This window comes from Crocodylus siamensis, chromosome 12, assembly GCF_052110815.1.
Source record: "Crocodylus siamensis isolate JL-2025a chromosome 12, ASM5211081v1, whole genome shotgun sequence".
Taxonomy (NCBI): domain Eukaryota; kingdom Metazoa; phylum Chordata; order Crocodylia; family Crocodylidae; genus Crocodylus; species Crocodylus siamensis.
In genome coordinates, this window is record NC_143406.1 from 14,097,006 (window position 1) to 14,118,147 (window position 21,142).

General features: G+C 40.9%; 1 protein-coding gene across 3 annotated transcripts in view; it reads left to right on the forward strand.

Moving 5' to 3' along the window:
* The window catches only part of PRDM16 (PR/SET domain 16), a 459,872-nt gene that overhangs the window by 7,289 nt on the left and 431,441 nt on the right, over positions 1–21,142 (forward strand). The window contains exon 2 of one of the 3 annotated variants that reach the window (XM_090024492.1): positions 8,816–8,878. The exons of 1 other annotated variant lie outside the window; for it this stretch is intronic. In XM_090024492.1, the coding sequence (XP_089880618.1) occupies positions 8,851–8,878 (28 nt within the window). In that variant the 5' untranslated portion in view covers positions 8,816–8,850. Of the gene's footprint in view, positions 1–8,815; positions 8,879–17,783; positions 17,928–21,142 lie in introns of those variants that run through there. One more of the 3 variants, XM_090024495.1, reaches the window with a different exon arrangement.

The window sequence follows — 21,142 nt, forward strand, 5'->3', positions numbered from 1 at the left end:
GGTGGAAAGAAGCAATAAAAATGAAGAGGGAACATGATACCCTCAAAATGCATCCTTCTCATACTTACAAAGATAGTCATGAGTAGGTTAATCTCTGTCATCCGGATCATCAAGAAGACATTTCCCTGCAAAAAGTGGCATTATGCGGATTTCACTGCACAATTCGTGGGGGCCGGATTCTGACCTTTTTGCTAATGGACAATTGTACATTAATCTGCAAGAAAGACCTAGAGTAAAAGTACCTTCCAGGATGCACAAGGGGGCCAGGTTGATGCCCCCTTTGTGTCTAGGTATTGTCCACGGAGTAGGACATGAGTAGGTGGCAGAATCTGTTCATGTAGGGCAGTGGTTTTCAAATTTTATTTATTTGCAGACCCCTAAAAATTTTCAAGAGGAGGTTCATACCACTTTGAATACACACACTTACAATTCACATACTTCTGATTGATCGTAGTTATCTTTTGCAGACCACTTAGACACAGTTTCTGGATCCCCAGGGGTCTGTGGACCACAGGTTGAAAAGCCACTGCTGTAGGGAGGGCAGGCTTCTCATTGCATGTTGTTCTGACAGTGCTCTTTCCCTTGGCCTCTGATGGTCAGATTGCAATGCAGTCTCTCCCGCTGAATCCATGGCCTCTCAGCCCTGTTTGCCATAACAGTTCTCTTGTGAACGTGCTACCCAGCATAAAAAAGGACTAAGACAGCCTCGTCACCTGTACTTGGCCATAAAATAGAGGTGATGTAGGGGTAGTTCTTGGTCTTTATTGGCCTGGTATGGAAAGTCTTCACATTCCCTTAGCTAGCCAGTTTTGTTGTCACAAATAAGAAGTAGGAAGACATCACCTCTACAAAGAGAAGTATATGCACAATTAATTTAGAGTGTCTCAGACCAAAAAAAAAAATGGTTGTTGATGTATTTGTTTCTGACAGCTTTAAATCTTTCAGGTGTTGTGTTTTAAGGTGATATTTTGCTGGAGGGGGGGCAGGGGGTTGGCCTATCAAGTCTTTCATCGAGACCCCAAGACACAATGAACTGGCATCAGATATTAGGGACAATTTAGTCATCATTACTAGATAACATGACCAGTCCATTTGAGATACATATTTGTTTAATAGTTAACATTCTGTTAAAAAAATAGAGAGAGAGAGAGAGAAAGAGGGTGGAGTGGAGAGAAGTCAGACTCCAGTGAATGCTCTGCTTATTTTATATCCACTATAACTATTTCTGTCCATGAAAATTGGCTTAATTATATCAATGGAATGTTTCTTTTTCAATTCTGTATGCAATTAGTCCATCTTGCTGGCTGCAATTTATTTTAATAAAAAAATAAACCAGTGGCGTGTTCAGTTCCTCATCCCCTGGGGACAAATGCGATTGGTGTGTTTAATTTCATTAACTACAATGTGGCCTACTGGAAAAATGTATAAAATCAGCTTTATACAGCTTAAACACTGGCATTTGAAACAAATCATTATTGCATTAGCTGTCACACTGGTAATTCTAGAATCCAAGACAAAAATATTATAGCTGTTTTTATAACCCTTTGCAAATACACTGTTAAAATAATTTGTAATCATTTTTTAAACATGGCCTGGTGTTTTTAGTTAAAATATTTTATCACCCCCAAAGAAGGCTGGCTATTCATTATCTCATACACATTTTATTGACTGATTCGTAGGTTGTTTTCAGTGTAGAAAATCTATGCTTTTCTTTCTAAAGATCTCCAAACTGAAGATGGACTTTCTAGTACCCAGACAAATGTGATTGCTCCTTTGTTTTTAACTGACTTTACAGTTTTTTCTACATTGCAAGGCTGCTTTTGGGAATGGGGGTGTTGAGGTATATGCTGCCAATAATATAAATCTAGAGGCTCAGGAAGCTAAGCTATCCTTCCTCCTCAACTTGCTGCTGGTTATATGCTGCGCTAGTATGCAACACCATTGAACAGGATTCCAAACCTTTTTTGTTTTGTGGCCCATGGTGTGTTACTTAAAATACTTTTATTGCAAGTCCATGTAGTTTGGGCCAAGTTTGGCCTGTCTTTACTGAGCCCAAATCCCTCAGGCTTTAGTGTATAAGTAGGGGATGAGGATTTAGCCCATTCTGTCAAGTTTGAATTTCACACACCTAATTTATTTGGTCTGGGTATTTTTTAGATATTAAGAATTAACCACAAAACCATCCTTCCTATTATTTGCTGGTGCATGTATATACTTCAACACAGCTTAAATCTGGACTTTGCAAGCATGATGTGTTAGTAATGCTTAGTTTTAACACTGTACTTAGTATAAATTAGGCACATGCATTTGACCGTACTTAAAATAATAAAAAACCTGTTACACACTTTTTGTGGGGGAGGGAGGTGGAGCAGAAGTGGGTGAGAGGGGACACATCCTCGGTGAATGTTATTTGGGATTTTTGTACCAACATCAGTAGGACTAATGTATGCCAGATGATTCTCAGGTCTGCGAGATTTTGCATATTGGCATATGGACATTTAAAGGGGATTGTCTTTAAGCATCTGCAAGTCAATAGGTCTATAGAGAAATGTCTTTTTTTTTATGGAATGATCAATCATGCAACCTCAGCAGAATTAGTACAGGTTCCTATTTGCTGCAGGGGCTGGAGCTTCCTCCCCAAGGCAGAAACAAAACAGAGATGCTTGGAGGACCTGATACCTTGGACCTATAATTCAGCTGCACTCTTGCACCCATCATTTTCTCTCCTGCTGCTGCCAAAAAATACAGCCATTCATTCATCTTCCTTTCCCTGTTGCAAAAAGTTAATTCCTTTCTAATGAACAAAAACACATGGTGTACAACCCATTCTGGGTTTTAGTTGTGTGTCCAACTTGGTGGTTTCTGCGTACCGAACAGTGGGATGGCAACTGGGAGCTTGGTGCCCAGTAAGAAAAAATGCCAAGGATTGTTGCCTGGTAATGCAACCTTAGATTTGTTTCCAGTGGGACTCTGGGATCTCATTACCAGTGCTTGGGGGTCTTAAGCTGGTTGCACTGAATTCTAGATAGCTTTCCATTGCCATTTCTTTGCTGGGGTTCCAACACGGGCACTCTAGTTTGTTGGCATTAATGGAAAATACTTAATTTTGTTTCCCAATTTGTTCAAAATAACAAAATTGGCAAAAAAGGTCAACGTGTCATCTTGGCTAATGGCATAACTCATCAATTGGTCTACAAGTAAGGGGGTTGCATGTCTGAGGGAGCTGGTTTCTCTATTCAGGTGTCTGCCTATAGGAGGTCAGCAAACCGAGAGCTGTGTTTTGTTTCTGTGCCAGAATGCCCAAAGCCTTAATTGCACAGGTAAATGACTGCAGTTTGCTGGGCAAAGGGTGTGAGGATGTACAGAAAGAGACCAGGCTGCACAGGAAAAGGGGATCAGCATAGCCCACATGTTCCCAGAGGCTGCAGAGCACTGCTTCAAGGAGGGTCTGTGCTGCAGGCTGGGAATAAGGGGCAGCAAGATGGTACATGGGGAGCAGCTGCAGTGAGAGTGGAGAAAAGACACTTTTCCCTGAACTCCACGGAGAGCTCCCCTATGCAAATTCTGCTTGCTTTGGCTATATGCAAAAGACCATGATTGATCTGTCTTTGCAAAAACAAGAGCTCTAGCTCAGCGGACCAGTTCTCTGGGCCTCTTCTTTCCATGCTAGAACATATGTTTCTCTCTTCCCCTTCCCCAGTTATTTTTCTTGAGACTGACACTATGCAGAAGTGTGGAAACTTGGATGAAAATAGTATATAGAGCGTGGAAAAAAACCATAAAATGATGGAGCAATGGAATTAGTGGCTATGTTCTAGGCATTTAGTTAAAGAGATTTGAAAACAGCCAAACAGTATAGTCAATGGATCAAACAGAGGATTGCGATCCGGGAAACCTGGGTTCTACTGCTGGCTTTGCTGTTGCCCAGTTGTACGTGTGTGTAAAGTACTGTATGAGGTTCTTGATGATGATTTATGGGCCTGATCCAAGTTCTGCCCGCTTCAAGGGCAGCTCTTTCACTGATTTCACTGTGTTTTGTTGCAACAATTTTGGGTGATGCTAGAAGTTGTTCTTTCATTTAAAATACTCTCTCAGGAACGTTTTGCTTTCATCCAGTTTTGTGCTTTGTTTTTTCATTTTCAACCTCTCGGTGTAATTTGCAAGTGTTTGTTTCCCCCAAATGACTGGATCTGCAGGGCTCTGTCATGTACATTAAAATATAAAATTTTTAAAAAGCTGTAGTTAATGTTCATAAATAGCTTGCCATAAAACTGCATTAAAATATTTTAAAATGTTTATGGAAAAGTGCTGGTTTCATTTTATATTTTATACCAAAATCATGAAATAAAGCACATACACAACCAGCCAGTGATCATATATTTTATTTTAGAATTATCACATAGAAATAAAATCAGTTTTAAATCCCTATATGGCATAACAACTATATATAAAAAAGCTGCTGATGCCTCATGGAAAACTTTGGAAAGCTTTCTGCTTAGATAAATTCTGCTCATATATCCCATATATGGTGAATCAAAACCAGATCTGTGTTTCTTCGGGAACTCTCTTACACTCTTGCTGTTTAATTTATTGTTCGAGGGAAAAAGGAAGTGGATTTAATCCAGATTTACTCTGGTCAGATTAGTCCACAATCTTGATTTGTGACAAAGTTTATTAATAAAGATGAGAGAGTTTTCACAAACTGCTGATGAGCTGTTAGGAATCCCATTTTCTTTCCACAGATGTGCCCATAGTAACAAAACTGTGGGCATGCTGCTCTTTTCTCAGGTCTCTAACACGTTATATTTAAAATAAATTGTTGCTAAAATATTTGATTTGAGGAATCAGTGTAATTGTTAATTCCTGTGCTTCCATACAATACTTTATTTCCAGGGGTTTATGGTCATTATAAAATAAAGGGAGAAAATTACTCAGGAACGAAACTTGCGCTCCCAGTCTGTCTCTCTCTCTGCATAAACATACATATCTAACGTAAAATCAGAAAATTTACTTGTGGATTCTGTGAAACCATTGATCCATGGATCAATGCCCACACAGAATGAAAGCCGTATATGGCCTTTTCCAATATAGGAAAGTAAAAACGGTAAGCCGAAGGCGAATATTTCTGCTTTAGGGCATAGGGCTTTTTTTAATCCTTGTAAGTGTATGTGTGTGTGTGAGTGTTTAGTTCAGCCGGTGTTGACATTTTTGCAGCTTTTTGGCTTGTAGTGTGGACGTAGTTCTCGTTGTATTTGAAATAAGCATAGCCGTATGCGGTGCAAGTATTCTAACAAACAACCCCTGGCCATGTTCAGAAACTTTTTCATGACACGTCGTTGTCCATGCACCTGTAGTCACATGGTCCAGCACTCAATATGATACATAAATATTGATTTACACAATAGCTCCTTCTGTTCCAGTAGGTCAGAAAAGGGATCATGCATTTTTAAAATATCTTTAAATCCATATTTGCCCAATGGACTTAAACTACCCTTTTTATAGGTACAGTATTACAGTTTATTAGGTATGTGAAATATATACATACACACATCTGTCTCTATATATAGATAGATATAGATAGATATTGAAATGCACACACACACACATATGGAAAGAGAGAAAGAGAGAGAGCAAAGAAATCCTTACTGATTTATTTTCAGTACATTCTTTGATGAGGCCTAACGCATTCATCACTGTGGTATCCAGATGCCGGTCAAATGGTAATGAATTTCTGCACGGTGTGATATAGAGAAGTGATATCATGATGCCCAGTTTACAGATGGGGAAGCTGAGGTGCAGAGATGGGATGAGCTTGTCCAATACTGCACAAGGTCAGGGAGGACTGGCCCACCACAGCTCTCTAGAATGTCTCTGCAAGGGGAAGCCTTCCTTCCATCCCTGCCTCCCTTGAGGGGCCACTGCTGAGCCCAGGGCAAACCTGCGTACTTCAGGAGATTTCTGACTGTTGGTTTCATTCTGAAGCCTCCATTATTTCCTAATGAAAATACTGAAAACCTCATTTGGGTAAATTAAGGCTAGCATCCAACTCAAAAGCTTGGAAACAAAATTCAGTAATGTAAGCTTACCTTTAACTTCAGAGTGTGGATTTTTTCCCCCAGTGCCCTATAATTCGTCCTGCAGCTGGTCCATGTGCGTGGAGCACTTTAGCATTAATGACTCATCATCACCTTTAGCTTTCAATTTCTGGACTGTGCTGATTTTGTATCTCCTCCAATGGAACATTTTATCAGAGGACCTTTTCTCTAGTCAGAGGTTCATTTATAACTTGCACTACTACAGTAGTTGCATGTTCAGAGTTTGATCTGGACTTGTTGAAGTACCTGGTTGTCTTTCCATTGACTTCATTGGACTTTGGAGCAAAACTTCAAGGCAGTGAACGCTTTGGGACTTCAGTGGTGTTTCCCTTATAAAGAATGTTGCTTATATCTGAGTTTGCTATAAGCAGGTTCTTTTGTATGTAATGCTAGTTAACCATTAACTAGCAAGGGTTTGGTATGTAATACATCTTTTTTCATGGCAGAAAACCCTGTCATCTCTTCTAAAGTCTCTTTGTAAAATTACCTAACTTTTAAAATATGCATAAACAAACGTGGTTATACCTGCTAATTTTAAGAGCCATTAGTATGTCCAAACTCTCTCAAAACAAACATTTTGAAGTAATATAGATTGCCACAACTTCAGAGTACCAGCATATTCATAAAGTGGATGAAACATGATTATTTTACTTAATATTATATTTCATTAACTGAAGTCTAATAACCGCTTATAGGATCTTCATTGTTTTGGGTGTATCTGTCTCTTGGACAGGTCCAGTTTGCAGAGATGGATGGGGTGCTTTCCACGTGAAGGATGAGTTTTCAATCCCCCAGTTCTTCTGACGTTCAGTTCCCTCTAGTGAAACTTCATCTGTACAAGTTTGAAGTGAGAAGAATCCCTGAAAACACAGACAAAGCGTGTGTGTGTATATGTGTGTGTGTACACTTAGTTTTCATATATATATATAAAGACTAAGCAAGGAAAAAGAAAAGGCAGCCATTCAGATCAGTCTTGAGGCTCAGTGCTTACATTAAAAAAAAATTAGGCCCTCTTGAAATATTACAGAATTATCCTTGCAGTGTCAGGTTCCAAGATAATGATGTGTCTGTGTGTGAAAATATTAAATTGCAATAACATGCAGAGTGAGTGCCTTTCTGAATGGGGTATTCAGTTCACAGCTTGGACAATCCGTAAAGCTAGTGAGTGACAGAATACAAATGGTGTCATAAAACATCGGGGGAATTTACAGCCAGCCTCCATCTTTTTGATCTATATACTATCTAGCCAACACCCTCCATCTATCCATCTTTTGTTAATGAAACAGCTAAACACATTTAATTATTTATTGCTGTTTAATGTCAGGAGTTATCAAAACAGACTTAATTTTTTTCTTACTTAAAGGTATGAGGAGGCCCCTAAAGTGTATGTATTGAAGTCTGGGATGTTTCCTGTCCAAAGACAATGCTTTAAAATGTTGTCTTTGCACATAATTGGTTTAACATTTTAGCTGCTTGATGAAAGTGTCTGTTTTAACTTCCTTGCCTAATAGCCTGATTTAGGTGCAAACACTTTGCTCAGTTCTTACATTGCTTGCTTTTCCCTTCAGCAGATAAAATATAAATAAGGTAGGAAAAAAGGGGTGTCTCGTCTTCTGGCATCAAGGAATAAATAACATGGCAAACCAGATTCAGCTCCTGTAAACTGGCCCATCTCTGAGCTGAGTCAGCTGTAGTTCTGGCCCAGAAACAGATTTAAAAGATATTTTTAAAATGTTTCTTTCATGCAGTTTGCTGTGCCTTTTCTGCATCTGAAAATTAGCCCTACTGAAGGCTATGCACCTCGGTTTAATAAAAGCTTGCAAACTTTAAGCATGCCAAATATTTTTATGGCTATGCTGCCTGGAGAGTCTCTTTATGTATAAGAGGTCTAAAAACGGACCCTTGAAGCTGACCTTCGTTCTGAAATGTTAGGTGCAGATAATGCAACTAAACTGAGAATCTCTTGTTTCATAGATGGAAATTCCAGAATTGCAAATCCCACAGAGTCTCTAGGCTTTTTTTCCTGCCCCCCCAGTTTCCCTCCATAGAGGTGTTAATCTTCACCCTCTAAAGGTTAGGTTGAGCTGCTAAAAGCCACTGTTTGTTATTGAATCTCATCTGCTAATTATGGGGTAGACTAGGTGTTTGGGATCCATCCCTGCTATACCACCTGGGTCTTCTCTATTGGCAGCTTTGATAAGGGATCATTTTTTCCTCTTTACCTAAGCTCTCCCTTTACCAGTGGTTTTAAATTGCTTTCCAATCCTGACAGACTACCCTCAGTTCAAAGAGAAGTGGGGAGGAGGTGGATGGTTATAGCAAGTCTAAGGAGTCCATTACCAGAGGACTTGAATTCTGTGAGGATCTCTTGGGAAATGCCCCTGCTTGGCCCACCAAACAGAGTATTGCATTGTGAGGAAAAAGGGCAGGAGGATAAAGGAATCCGGCCTCACTTTTCTCCAACAAAGGATCCTCAATACTTTTATTCAGCAGAAAATAGAATAATATTTCTGGGTTTGCTTTGAAAGCCATTTTTTGCTGGCTACCTCAGACATTTTTGACTGTTTCTGTGCACAAGGGAGATTTTTTTTTTTTTCCGAGGGGGTAGAACTCTAAGCCTGAAATGAGATATAAATGCAGGCAACCCAGTGCCAACGTAACAGTAAATAAGCTGTGGTTTATTACTAGTATTGCTATTTCATGTATTATTTGTATTACAGTAGTGCCCGGAGGCCCCAGTCAGGATTGAGGCCCCATGGTGTTGGGTACTGCACAAAAGGACAGTAAGTGACATTCTCTGCTGGAAATCTAATTTTGTTGTATACTGTGGTCCCCCTTAAACTGTTCCTGTTCTGCCTGATATAAATAGCCAATGTTCCTTAAGCAGCTGTAATGTTCTAGTCAGATCTTTTAGTATCTAGATACTAAGGAACACTTCACCATTGTGGCCCCTTCATCTGTCCTAAGCTGGCACTGACATGTTTCCGATCGGTCGTCTTTAAATTGCACAGACCAATAGATCTGTGTACTGTGTACTCCAGAGAAGTTTTTAAGCAGTGGGACATCCCACTTCAAGATTGCTCAGTTTTATTCTGCCTTGCAGAGATCTGAGAAGCGAAATAGATTTAGAGAAGATTTAGAAACACATGGAGAAAATAAGTATTCTGATTATGGCCCATGGTAGCATACTACATTGTACAGGACTAGTAGAGCCACCCTTTATTAGCAAAGATATAATACAGAAGCTGGCACATTAGCATTTAGCATAAAGTACTGTACTATCTAATGTTTCTTTTCATAGTTTGTAAGGTATTGGTACAATGAAGCTATTGTACTGATAATTAATGGGAAAAGATGGTGGGGTGAATTCAGTCTTGCTGGAAGGAGAAGCCACTCCTTGGCTTTCTAGAATTGCTTCCGTTTATGGCAGTTCAGTTTGGTCTGGTACCTCTGACCATTAAAATAGCTGGAAAGGACTCAGTGTATTAGAGAATGCATGTGTAATGCAGTTGGCTTATCATACTAGCATTATATTGTCTTAAACACTTCACACCACATTTTGAACTACCTTGGACCTTGTGGAAAATCCAGTGGCTTAGATGAGCCCCAGAATTTTATTTTTATGACTAAAATCTGACAGGAGAGAAATGTTCAATAGCCAATTTAAAAACCAAAGGAAAGGGCAGGATTCCTTACTGCCAGAAACTGAAACTGAAGTAACATAGATAACATTTTCTGATTTCTGTCTACAATAACTGCAGTCACAATGCATAAACCTGCATATGTGGAAGATGAAAGTAAATCTGAGTTTTAAAATTCTAAAACAGGATTATGACTTCCGCACCTAAGTGTGCAATGAAAGACTCCTACAGTACGAGCTGTGAAGGTGAAGTGCAGAATTCAGTTTCCCCTTGTACACCTAAGTGGCAGCATTTTAGCCACATAAGTGCCAGTTTTGGTATCATGGCTAGCAGCATTAGACTCTGGAGGAGGAGAAGGATGGGCCCTCCCAGGTTTTAGCTTCAGCTATTGAGTGCCCAGGGCTCTTGCAAAGGAAGTAGGAGATGTGGTCTCCAGGCCCCCTTACCCAAAGGGGGTTGAATCTGGATCTCAGACTTCCCAGCACACTGCTCTAACTACCATGCCATAGGTTAGGTATTATCTAGTCCCTTCACTGTGCACTTGTGTGTCCACAGTGCAGAGGCAGGGCCATGAATGCTTAGGTACCTGGCTACAAAATATAAAAACATTTAGTCCCCTGACATGCGTTGCATTTAAGAGTTAACAAGTTAATCATGTTTTAAACAGTAACTGCCACAGGTGCAACTTAGTGTAAGGAGTGATAATGCAGCAAATGAGCCACAAAGTTATTTCACATATAATGGAATATAATGTTGGAATAACTCTGTGGCTTGTTTGCAGCATGCCTTAAATTAAGCTTGGGGCTGGGAGCTTAGGTGCACAAAGGGAAATCGTATTCCAGCCTGTGTGTGGCTCACTGATTCTTCTGTACATATACATCTAGCGTTCAATCCTGGAAATGGTTTTGCATATTTCTCTTGAAGTCAATGGTACTACTCACAGGTGTAAAGTTATACACCTGCTGTTTTATTTCCAGGATTAGAGCCTCGTGGTGTTCTGATGTTACGCATGACAAAAAAAAGAGAGAAAGTAATCTATTATCAGTGTATTTTAATATAATATTCTGTTATCTCTGTTTTTCAGGCCATCATTTTTCCTGGTCCCCTTTCTCTATCCATGTATGTTTTAAATTCCATTGCTGTAATAATAGGGCACTTGAGAAAAAATAAGTGTAATGCAGCGTTCATTACTTTTAAACCCCCAGTCCTGATATTTGGAAGTGCTGACTATTTTCAGCTACTGCTGAAATCAGTGGGACCTGCCAATGCCCAGGCCCAAGAGATTTAGGAATGTGTTTGTCATCAATGGTAGCTGCCGCCTTAAAACGAAATTAAGAGCTACCCAAAATCAGACTCAATGTTGAAATACTTTTGCAAGATCACTCAGATCAAAGTGAACCCATTTCTTTTGGCGTCCATAAATGATATTTTCATTTCTAGTCTTTTTACCCCCCTCTAGAAAAGGGCAATAATTTCAGTTGTCAGAACAAAGTTTACATGCTGAAACACATGGTAAAGATAAGCAGTGATCTCAGAGTTAATGCTGCCACTGGGCTGAGTGGTCCCAACAGGAGGAGATTTTCTGCTAGCATTTAGAAAGAGAGGTTGGAGGGAAGGAAATCAATAGATTTGTGTGTGAGAGAGAGGGAATAATTTTTAGGTTTTTGCCAAGTCATAAACTCTAGCTTCTGTTCATTTTTACCCTTTGGAGCTTATAAATGCTAGGTGAGGTACAAGAGATCCCAGAGAATAGTGTGCAGTGCTCTCAGGATAAAATCCCTGAAGTCCTTCATTATCAGCCCTGGAGTGCATGCTAAGGACAGACCAGATGGTATGGCAGTGCCCTGCTCAACTCCATTTTCCTTTGGAAAAACAGGATTTTTTCTTCCAAAGCACAGCAGATTCCTGGCTGTGGAATATGGAAAACACACTATGAAGTGAGGCTCTTAAATAGGGTGCATATTATTGCCTCTAACTGCAACTAGAGGGAGGCTTATTTCTTTTACAAGATGTAAGCTTCTAAACAATTCTACTGCTATTGAGACAGAATGATTCATACATCATAGTGGTGCACATATAGATCTAGAGATGTATTCGTATCTCTGTATTTTATTCCTTTCCTTTGCTATTTGAAGCCTTGTGGAAAATTTCAAAAGCAGTTTCAGTCTCTTTTTGAAAGTTGGGGCTTAGGCTCCTAAAATCGCTTAGGTACCTTTGAAAATGTTGTCTTTGATCTCCAGAAATTCAAAGCACAGAACTAATTCACAACAGAGCAGTCTTCTTGGATACAGGGCACATCTACATGAGATGCTTAATATGCAGTAGACTTATTGCACATCATAATGTCAAAGCAAAAACTGTGCTATTAAGCTAATGTAGTAGTATTAGTCCACTGCGCAGTAACTGGCACAAAAAAGCATGCAATTGCGCTAACGTGCAGTACAGCAGCCTACTGTGCATTTATTTAGTACTTCCTTTTGCAAGTACTAAATTTAATGCACAGAAGGCACTGCATATTAATGAATGTGTAGACATGCCCACAGAATAGCAGCTAGGCATATTGCAGTCTGGATCCCTTTGCTTCAGCTAAATGGGAAAGGCATGTAGTACCAAACCTTCCATTTGTGTTTCTGTGGGAGAAAGAGATTTCTCATCTGCACCTCCTGAGTTTATTAAAGCTGGACATCTCATGCAAACCAGGTGTTTGGTGATATGACAATAACTGATGGTTCGCATTATAACTGGAGGGAAATGAGAGATTTATTAGAAAGTTCAGTGGTTCTGAAGAGATTCGTAGAGGATCAGGAATAGTAAAACGAAGTGGGTGAGCAGCATGGCATCCTCAGCCAAACACCTTTATTTAATAAACAAAACATTTTGGAATAAATAACCTTATGTAGCAGATTGAGCACTTTCCAGCCACTACTGGAAAATGCAAATGGCTCAAGATGAATGTCACTGGCTGCATCTTCCCATGCCCTTCACTGCAGAGTAGACTAATTAGCTGCAGAGTAATGCATCATAATCTAAACATGCAATGGTATTAGGCCACAGTAAACTCATTGATACTGCTGTAAGATACTACTGTTGTGGACAGAACAATTTTTTGCTGGGGTAATTTATTGCAAGTAAACACATGTGTAGATGCTGACTGGGGGCACAAATTGCACCTGGTCAGCCCAGTCAGCCGGGGGCCAGACTCCTACTTGCCACCTGCCTGCATGGATTCACACTTTTAGTACTCCCATGCCCCAGCCAGCCCCTCTGCCACCCAGTGCCACCACCTGGAGCCACCACCTGGTGTCCCCATGTCCCCTGCCAGCCTAGTCCTGCTCCACTCCAGCTAAGATTGCTGCTGTCCTGGGTGCACATGTAGACGCTGCACCTGGGAGTAGTTTACCCTGGCTCAAACTGGTCCAGAGTTTATTGCTTCGTGCTACTTGCACATGTAGATGCACTCATTATGACCTTTTGGCAAGTGCAAAGAAGTGCTGCTTTTCCCTCTGAGGACAGGTTGAAGTATGATCCATTGTCGAGATCTAACTCTGTTTAATGAGAGTATTCCTCCTTCTTTCAGTCTATCCCTTTAAGGTTGCCTGAACTCCTGTAGGTAAACAGTGTCATCTCTTGTCCTGCTAGAACTGTACATCAGACAGAAACTGGGCTTGGATTTCTAAAGAGAGGTCAGATTTGTGGGCACCAGCCTTTTTCTTGGTTCAGTAGGGAAGTTATTTATAGTCCCATAAATGTCTTGGTGAAAGAAAAGTCAGATGAGCCATCACGTCATATTAAAAATATTGATCAGCTATTGATTATTATTTAGTCCAGGTTTAAAGTGTGAGTAACTGGTTTCTATAAATCACTCAGGGGTTCTTGTGAAGCTGTCTGACTGTCAATGCCCAGCCAGGTTTCCCCTTAGGAGTAAAAGGCTGGCTCTGTTTCAGAAAGTGACAGCTGAAGCTGAATGTTGACGGCCATCTACTAAGAAGGACGCAGTTGTTGAATCCAGATGCCTCTATTGTTTAGCTGCTGCTTTTCTGCCAGTGCAGGTGATCATTTCTAAGTGGTTTAGATGCTTGGTAAAGCATTCTTCAAGACAGGATCTTTTCTGTTAATGTATTCATAACTCTTGATACATTAGGGTGAATTTATCCCTGGTGTGACTTGAGCAAAGATAGGATAGCTGTACAAGGGATGATTACTGTCTTTGGGGGCAATATGTTCAAGGTCTCTGTTTAATACTGTCCTAGTGAGTGCATTTTCAATGTGAATGACTTCTGAATACATAACTGTAAACATTATCACAGCAAGTTTGTTGGTGCTGGTGCATCTGGGAAGAGGGAACTGTCAGGCTGAGTTACCTTTCAGGAAAGCTGGAACATCTTGGAAGAAAGCTCTCTGAGCACCACTAAGCCTGTTCACGCTGTTTATTAGAAATCATCTTTTCTACCATAAAAGCAGCTGTTTCTGGCATGCAAGGTGACTGATGTTTAACTTTGCACAGCAACTCGTCCTAACAGTTTTGGAAATGAAGTGAAGCATACTGCAGACATCTGATGCTCTGGAGGGACTTTAAATAGGCAGATGTTCTTTTGACATTTGAAGCTTTCAGTCTTACTCAAATGTAATCTCCCCTCTTAGGCATTTTGCTGGTTGATCTTCTAGCTGCAGCCTGCTATACAGGCCAAACCTCCTCTTGCTTTACAGGATGAGCTCATGTAGTTATGAGGAGCTTTTAGAAGAAAAGGGAGAATGGGCTAATAACTCCCCTCTCTTCCCTTCTGCCCCCCAAACCCTCCCACCTTTGAACTTTGTCCCCAAACTCAAACATTTGCTTTCCTTATTTCTCATTTCCATTCATGTCTTCCTTGGTGGATTCTGAAGCACCTCCTGATCTCATGTATTTCCATGAACACTGAGGATATGTGCACATGTTCATGGGACCGGATCTATGACCAAGTGCTTACTTTAAGTTATATGACTGTAGATGGGATTGTAAATCGATCTCCTTGTGCAGATGTTCACTGGTGTTGGGAACTGTGCCAGGAACCTGATTTAAGTCAGGGTGGGGGAAGAAAGTGGGAAGTGGGTCTGTGGGGTTGGGGTTTGGCGGGATTGAGGGGGCCTGGCAGCTCTGGGGAGGGGGTTGTCCATCCAGAGGAGGGCAGTCAGGGACTAAAAAAGACGCCCACCTAGTTAGGGGGTAGGGGCAGGAAGAGTGCAACTCTGGGGCCCCAGCCAGTGGCTAGGCTTTGCCAGCCCTGAGGCTGCACTTTGAACATGTACAGATGTTCCTTAGATCGAGCTAGTGTGTTCCTGATCTAATTTAGCTCACCTCCTGAGGTGAACTAAGATTGGGGTGGTCATTTTTTTTTTTTACCAGATCTAACCTACACTACAGAAAGGATGTGGACAAATTGGAGAGAGTCCAGTGGAGGGCAACAAAAAACAATTCAAGGGCTGGGGGACCACACTTATGAGGAGAGGCTGAGGAAACTGGACTTATTTAAGCCTAGAGAAGAGAAGACTGAGAGGGGATTTAATAGCAGTCTTCAGCTACCTGAAGGGGGTTCAAAAGAGGATGGAGCTGGACTGTTCTCAGTGGTGGCAGATGACAGAACAAGGAGCAATGGGCTCAACTTGCAGCAAGGGAAGTTTAGGTTAGATATTAGGAAGAATTTTCTCATGAGGAGGGTAGTAAAGCACTGGTGCAGGTTACCCAGAGAGGTGGTGGAGTCTCCATCCTTGGAGGCTTTTAACCTTCTAGATAAAGCTCTGGCTGGGATGATCTAGTTGGGGCTGGTCCTGCTTTGGGTAGGGGTCACGTGTTGACCTCCTGAGGTCCCTTCCAACCCCAGTTTTCTACGATTCTGTTATGCGATGAACCTCCCAGAACGTCTGTACAGATCGACACTTAGATTGCCTGACCCTGGTTAGGATGATCTAAGTATAATGTCTTCAGAGACCCTCATCAAGGAACAAAGTACCACAAATACCAGTTCTTGTATTACGTGATTTCCCTTTAAGCCTTGCTCTGCACAGTCACCTGATTACAGGACAATGTCAGCACTCTCTTTTTTTTTTAAAGAGAGTTTCTAGACCTCATGGTTGTAGAGAAAAGCCTGAAACAATGAACGGTCCTCTAGGGGCTCAGAAACTAGAGAGCAAATCAGAACTTTCTAGTCCTTTTAATCTCATATTTGTTAAATAGATCTCATGCCTTTGGGGGGACCCGACTCATAATTTTTGAACAACTGGGGCTGTTCATAACTCTTTTGGGGGTGAATTTTGAGGCCCAATGTTTGTTGCCTCAAACAGTTTGGATAATTTGGTGAAGAACCCAGTCTTTGGGCATTTAGCAGAAATGAACACTAAGCCTTTTGAAGTTTCCCCATTTACAGGCTGTGTGAAGTTCCTGTTTGATTAAACAAATGATTCTCTGCTTAATTTGTCTGTGTTGGCTATTTTTATAAAATATGCAGTTAATTAGGCAAAAGAAATACAGAAACATGTTTATCCTCAAGATTTATGCGAAAAATGAGAACCCCACTGAAATTTCCAGTAGTGAAGCAATTAAGTAATGGAATTCCGCAGTATAAACATAGTATAATTCAGCTATAAAAATGATGTCAAAGTAATGTTAATGAGCTGAATTGAAGCCACAAAAGCAAAAAAACTTTAGAGTTAGAGCTGCAAGTCCAGTTTCTGCTAAGCTGCAGCTGAGACAAAATTCTGTTGCAGAAGTGGCATGCACTTCCAAATCTGGCTCCACGTTCCCTGCCCTTTCTGCTTATACAGTATGTCAAACCTGACAACCTGGTAAATGGTGGGACAATTACACCAGTCAGGACCTTCTATCTGTCCAGCATAATGGGACCCTGATCAAAACAGGGGCTGGATAGGCCACCATCATACAAATAATAATACTCAGTTGGGAGCTACAGAAACAAGACTTCTTGGGAGAATAGATTCTGAAGGTTTTCATGAATTTTTCAGCACGCAGCCAAAATGCTTATCTTTATAATTTGTTAAAAGCCTTCGTGCATAAGTATGCATTTCTTAAAATTAATTCTAGTTGGTTCAGTTTTAGAAAAGACTATTCTCTGCTTTGGACTAATAAATATGTTCTGTGTGTCTTGCAGTTGTCCAGTCAATATTTTCATATTCTATGTAAATATTGTTTGCTGAAATACAATTCAGGGGCTGAAAACAATAAAACACTTCTAATGTATGTTAAAGTCACCCTCAAGTGTCCATCTTCTTGTTTTTGCAAAGCACTAACTTGAAAATAAGAAGAGCACTTCTACATTTTACACCCTGATTGTTGCATTTGTATTGAAGTTTTGTCAAAGTTTGGAGCAAATGTTCTATCTGAGCAATTTAAACCCAGCTCTTTTCTGTGGCACCTCGCTGCCCCACATAACTCTTAAGCCAAGAATTTGCAATGAAATGCTTATAGAGCCTTAATTATGGCAAAGAGAACAGGGTGTCTCTAATAAAAATTACATTTATAATATCCTGAGGACTGCTTTACTTTTTATGCTCCCTTTTGGCTTTTGCCACTGATTCAGATCCAATTTCTGTATTATTATTATTCTGATCAGTGTTTCTTAAAACCATGTTTCAGATTATTGACTAAGCAGTTTACAGTGAAACAAAGTTCCTTTCCTTTTTATAGCACTGGAGCAAATTTCACCAGTGATAGCTATGCAAAGATTAGACTAATGTTTCTTTTTAAGTTGCATTTTAGCCAAGTCCCTGGTGATTTCAGTGCACTCTGGTCTTCATGCTACATTTTCCTTTCTTTTCTCATTCTGCTTCATAATGTTGTTTCTATCACCTTCTAAACCCACTAAATAGCAAGCAGCAGATTTATGGCGTTTAAACTTTTAACACTGTAACATATTTTATATATTCTTTACAACATTATTCAGACCTGTTGTGTTATGGTTAGTTCAAGTTCTGGTGCTGCTGCGCTGAGAATCCCTTTTCTTGCTGCTAGCTTCTCTTTCCCAAATAGTATTTGAGCTTGCTTCAGGAGAGGAGGAGGAAAAGAATGTTTCCTAAATCTTGCAGAGATTTAAAATTGGGAATGACCAAACCATTTCAGACAGAAAGGAGCAGAACCCTTCCACTAGATCCCTACCATGAACTCAGATTCAAGGAAACTGAATCATGCTTTTCTTCTGAGGTTTGGATTTTTTTCCATTGCTTCTCTAGTTTGCTGCTGCATTTCAGAATAATCCTATCAGTATTGGCAATGAGGATTGAGGGGTAATGCTGTCCCAATATTTAGTCAAGAAGCAAACTGAAGGTAAGGAGGATAGAGTGGATTAAGCTTTCTTTACAGCACACTCTGAGGTCAGATGCAACTGAACTTGCAAGAGATTCAGGATGAACTAACGCCTCAGCACGTCTCTAAAACACTCCATCCACCGCTTCTCTTAGCTTATCTGGAAATTAGGCTAGGATTCTCCTGAGAATAGACATGAGGTTTTCCAGGAATTCAGGTGAACTAGAAGTACTGCCTAAATAATTTTTACTGCATGCTGGGTTTTCTGCTGGTCATCTGAGGATGTGCTGGGTGGGGAGGGTGGAAAAATACAGGAAATGTTGACTGAGCTGTCTGAAGACTTAGGGGATAGTTTTGCCTTGAGTTCCAGGAGAAGCTTCTGGGGGACTCTTTCTATATCATACCTAGTGAGCAATCCATAGTCTTCTTGAATAGAAAGGCCATTAAAAAATGCAAGATCCTTTCTTTACACTAAAATTACATGGGGGAGTTCATGGCTTTTTATTTATTTATTTATTTATTTTGCAGGGATTATTAACTGGGTACAAATGCTGACCTTGTAATGTGTCTCTCTGTCTGTATGTGTTTTTAAATGAATTAAATGCTAACATTTGAATGTTCACAAAACATTAGGCCCCTTTAAATTACAATAACAAAAAACCTGGCGCTAACTCTGCTTTGCGATTCTATTATGGGTCTTTACCCGAATGCTGAAAGCCATCTATGAGCATCTAATTGCAGAAGCAGGGCCATGGCTGCTAGATAAATATGAGCATTCATGGCAAGCAAGTGTGTGCAAAGGGAGGTTAAAGCAGCCTGGTTGGCAGAGGTGTGTGTACTGAGTAGTGTCTTTGTCTTTTATGTAGAAAAATACTAATTAAAAACAAAATGTAAAAACTGAAGAATGCTAGTTATGTTTTAGTGTGCTGCTAAGGTAAATATATACTAGGTCATTTGAAGTGCATTGTTAAGTCAGCCTGTGCCACAAAATTTCCAAATTAAAAGCTGAACAGAAATACATCTGGAACGGGACACAAAAGCAGATTACTGTTACTTTATCCAGAGTTCTGCATTTGGTCTATGGTTCATTTGTGCTGCTGGTAACCACTGTGCAGAGAAACGCAAGCAAGCACAGCTCCTGGAACCATACCTTGCTAAATTTCCTTTTTACAACCTCTCCAGTGGTCCAGCATAACCCCTAGAAGTTTTACCCTAAGGCTTGGAGATCTGAACTCCATATGCTGTCTGGTGCTTTGGATACGAGACCCCCTTTTAATATGTTGAAAACAGAAACAGCTTGGAATATTAACTTAACTGTACCTTACTGCTTACAGCATGTAATGAGAAAAGTAGACAAGCTGTCAGAGTTACCAATTAAGATCAATTCTTTACATTTTAAATGTGAAATACTGCAAATTACACTGAAGTATTTGAAGGGTTCTAATGAAGGCATGTTAATGAAGGCACTGCTGCATTGGCAAACCATTTTTAATTCACCTCCTGCTTGGGAGCACAGAACTTGCAGTCCCCTTCTGGGCACCTATGCATCATCCCCAGCCTGGAGTCCCCCCTTCTCTTCGGAGGGCAAAGAGAGACAGTGGGGTTGGCCCTCACTCTCAGTACAGCCAAAGGAGGATGTTCTTTGCTTTCAACAGATGGTGTCACTGGAAAGGGACGGAGAGGTGTTCTCTCTATCTGTGGCTGAATGTATTGCTTTTGTGATGCATCTAAAAGATGTGGTGTCACTGCTTGGCACTGAACCCCAGATCCCCATGGAAGGGTGGGTGATTTTGGCCTTGCCCTGTGACTCCCATTGACATCAGAATGAGCCACATGACCAAAAGTAGTATCTCTGTCTGCTCAAATGGGACAAGTGAAGAGTCAGGTTCCCTTTGTAGCAGCCATTTTCCTGCTGGGATTAACCCAAATTTGTGGAGCTCTAAATCTGCTAGATGGGCATATTTACCTAGACCGGGGGTGCTCAGCCCTTATCCCAGGGATCAGATCCGTCCTGGGGGTTCCCTACACATTGGTGGGGAGCCCCAAAGGCTGGCACTGTCCACTAGATCGAGCAAGCAGGGTGGTGTGGGACCCCAGCCCAGCCCAGGGGGCCACACAGGCAGCCTGGGGCCTAATCTTGCATGTGGGCCCAATCCTAGTACACGGGTATGATTCAGCCTGCCAAATAGCCCTGCACCACTCATCTGGCCTGCAGGGCCAAAAGGTTGAGCATCTCTGACCTACCCTGTCCCACCATGATTTAAGGTTTGACTCCATGCTAAAAGACATAGAAGGAGAAATAGAATTGCTTTTTCTGTGGACAATCTTACACCAAGTTACAGCCACGGAGGTAGACGTTTATGATGCCTGTGCTGGAGCAGCAGAACTGGATGGTGACTTATTAGTGCAGACAGATTTCATTTCTAATCCTCCTAAGGCCTGATCCAAAGCCCATTGAAGCCAGGGGGAAGTATTTCCACTATTTCCACTGGGGGGTGTTGGGGGAGAGTATTTCCCTTCCCCCCACCCCTGGGGGCTTTGGATCAGGCCTCAAATGCATGGAATAAAAACTCCCCTCCAGTCATTGCTATATTGACGTTCCTTATTTTGTAGTTGAGAATTTGGGTTAAAGGCCATTGCTATAATTAGGGTTGCAACAGGTCACTTCTGTGCCACCATTTTGCTTTAATAGTATTTGTTTAAGTCACCTCCAGACTCCTCTCCTGGCCTCTCTAGCCTGGAAACAGCCACCGTGATAAAAAGGTCTTTCTTTGTGCCACTATCCTCCCAAAGAAAAAGCTTCACATCTGATTTCAGTTTTCTGAAATAACAACAGATGTTTATCTTGTATTGTATGGCACATGGCACTACAACTCATAAACCCCCTCCTGGAGCTCTGAGCAGAGTTTCTGGTCCCTCTTTTGGACACTTGCAGGCTTTGTGCTTTTCTTTTTTTTTTTTTTTTAAATATTTTCATTTCTCTGCAGCTTAATCTGCTACCAAAGTATTTATAAGTATCACATTATAAACCATGAAACAAGGAATAGCAGAGGAGATTTTCAATACTTCCTTCCACTATGCAGAGGACAGTACGTGTGGCTACTTACCTGGAG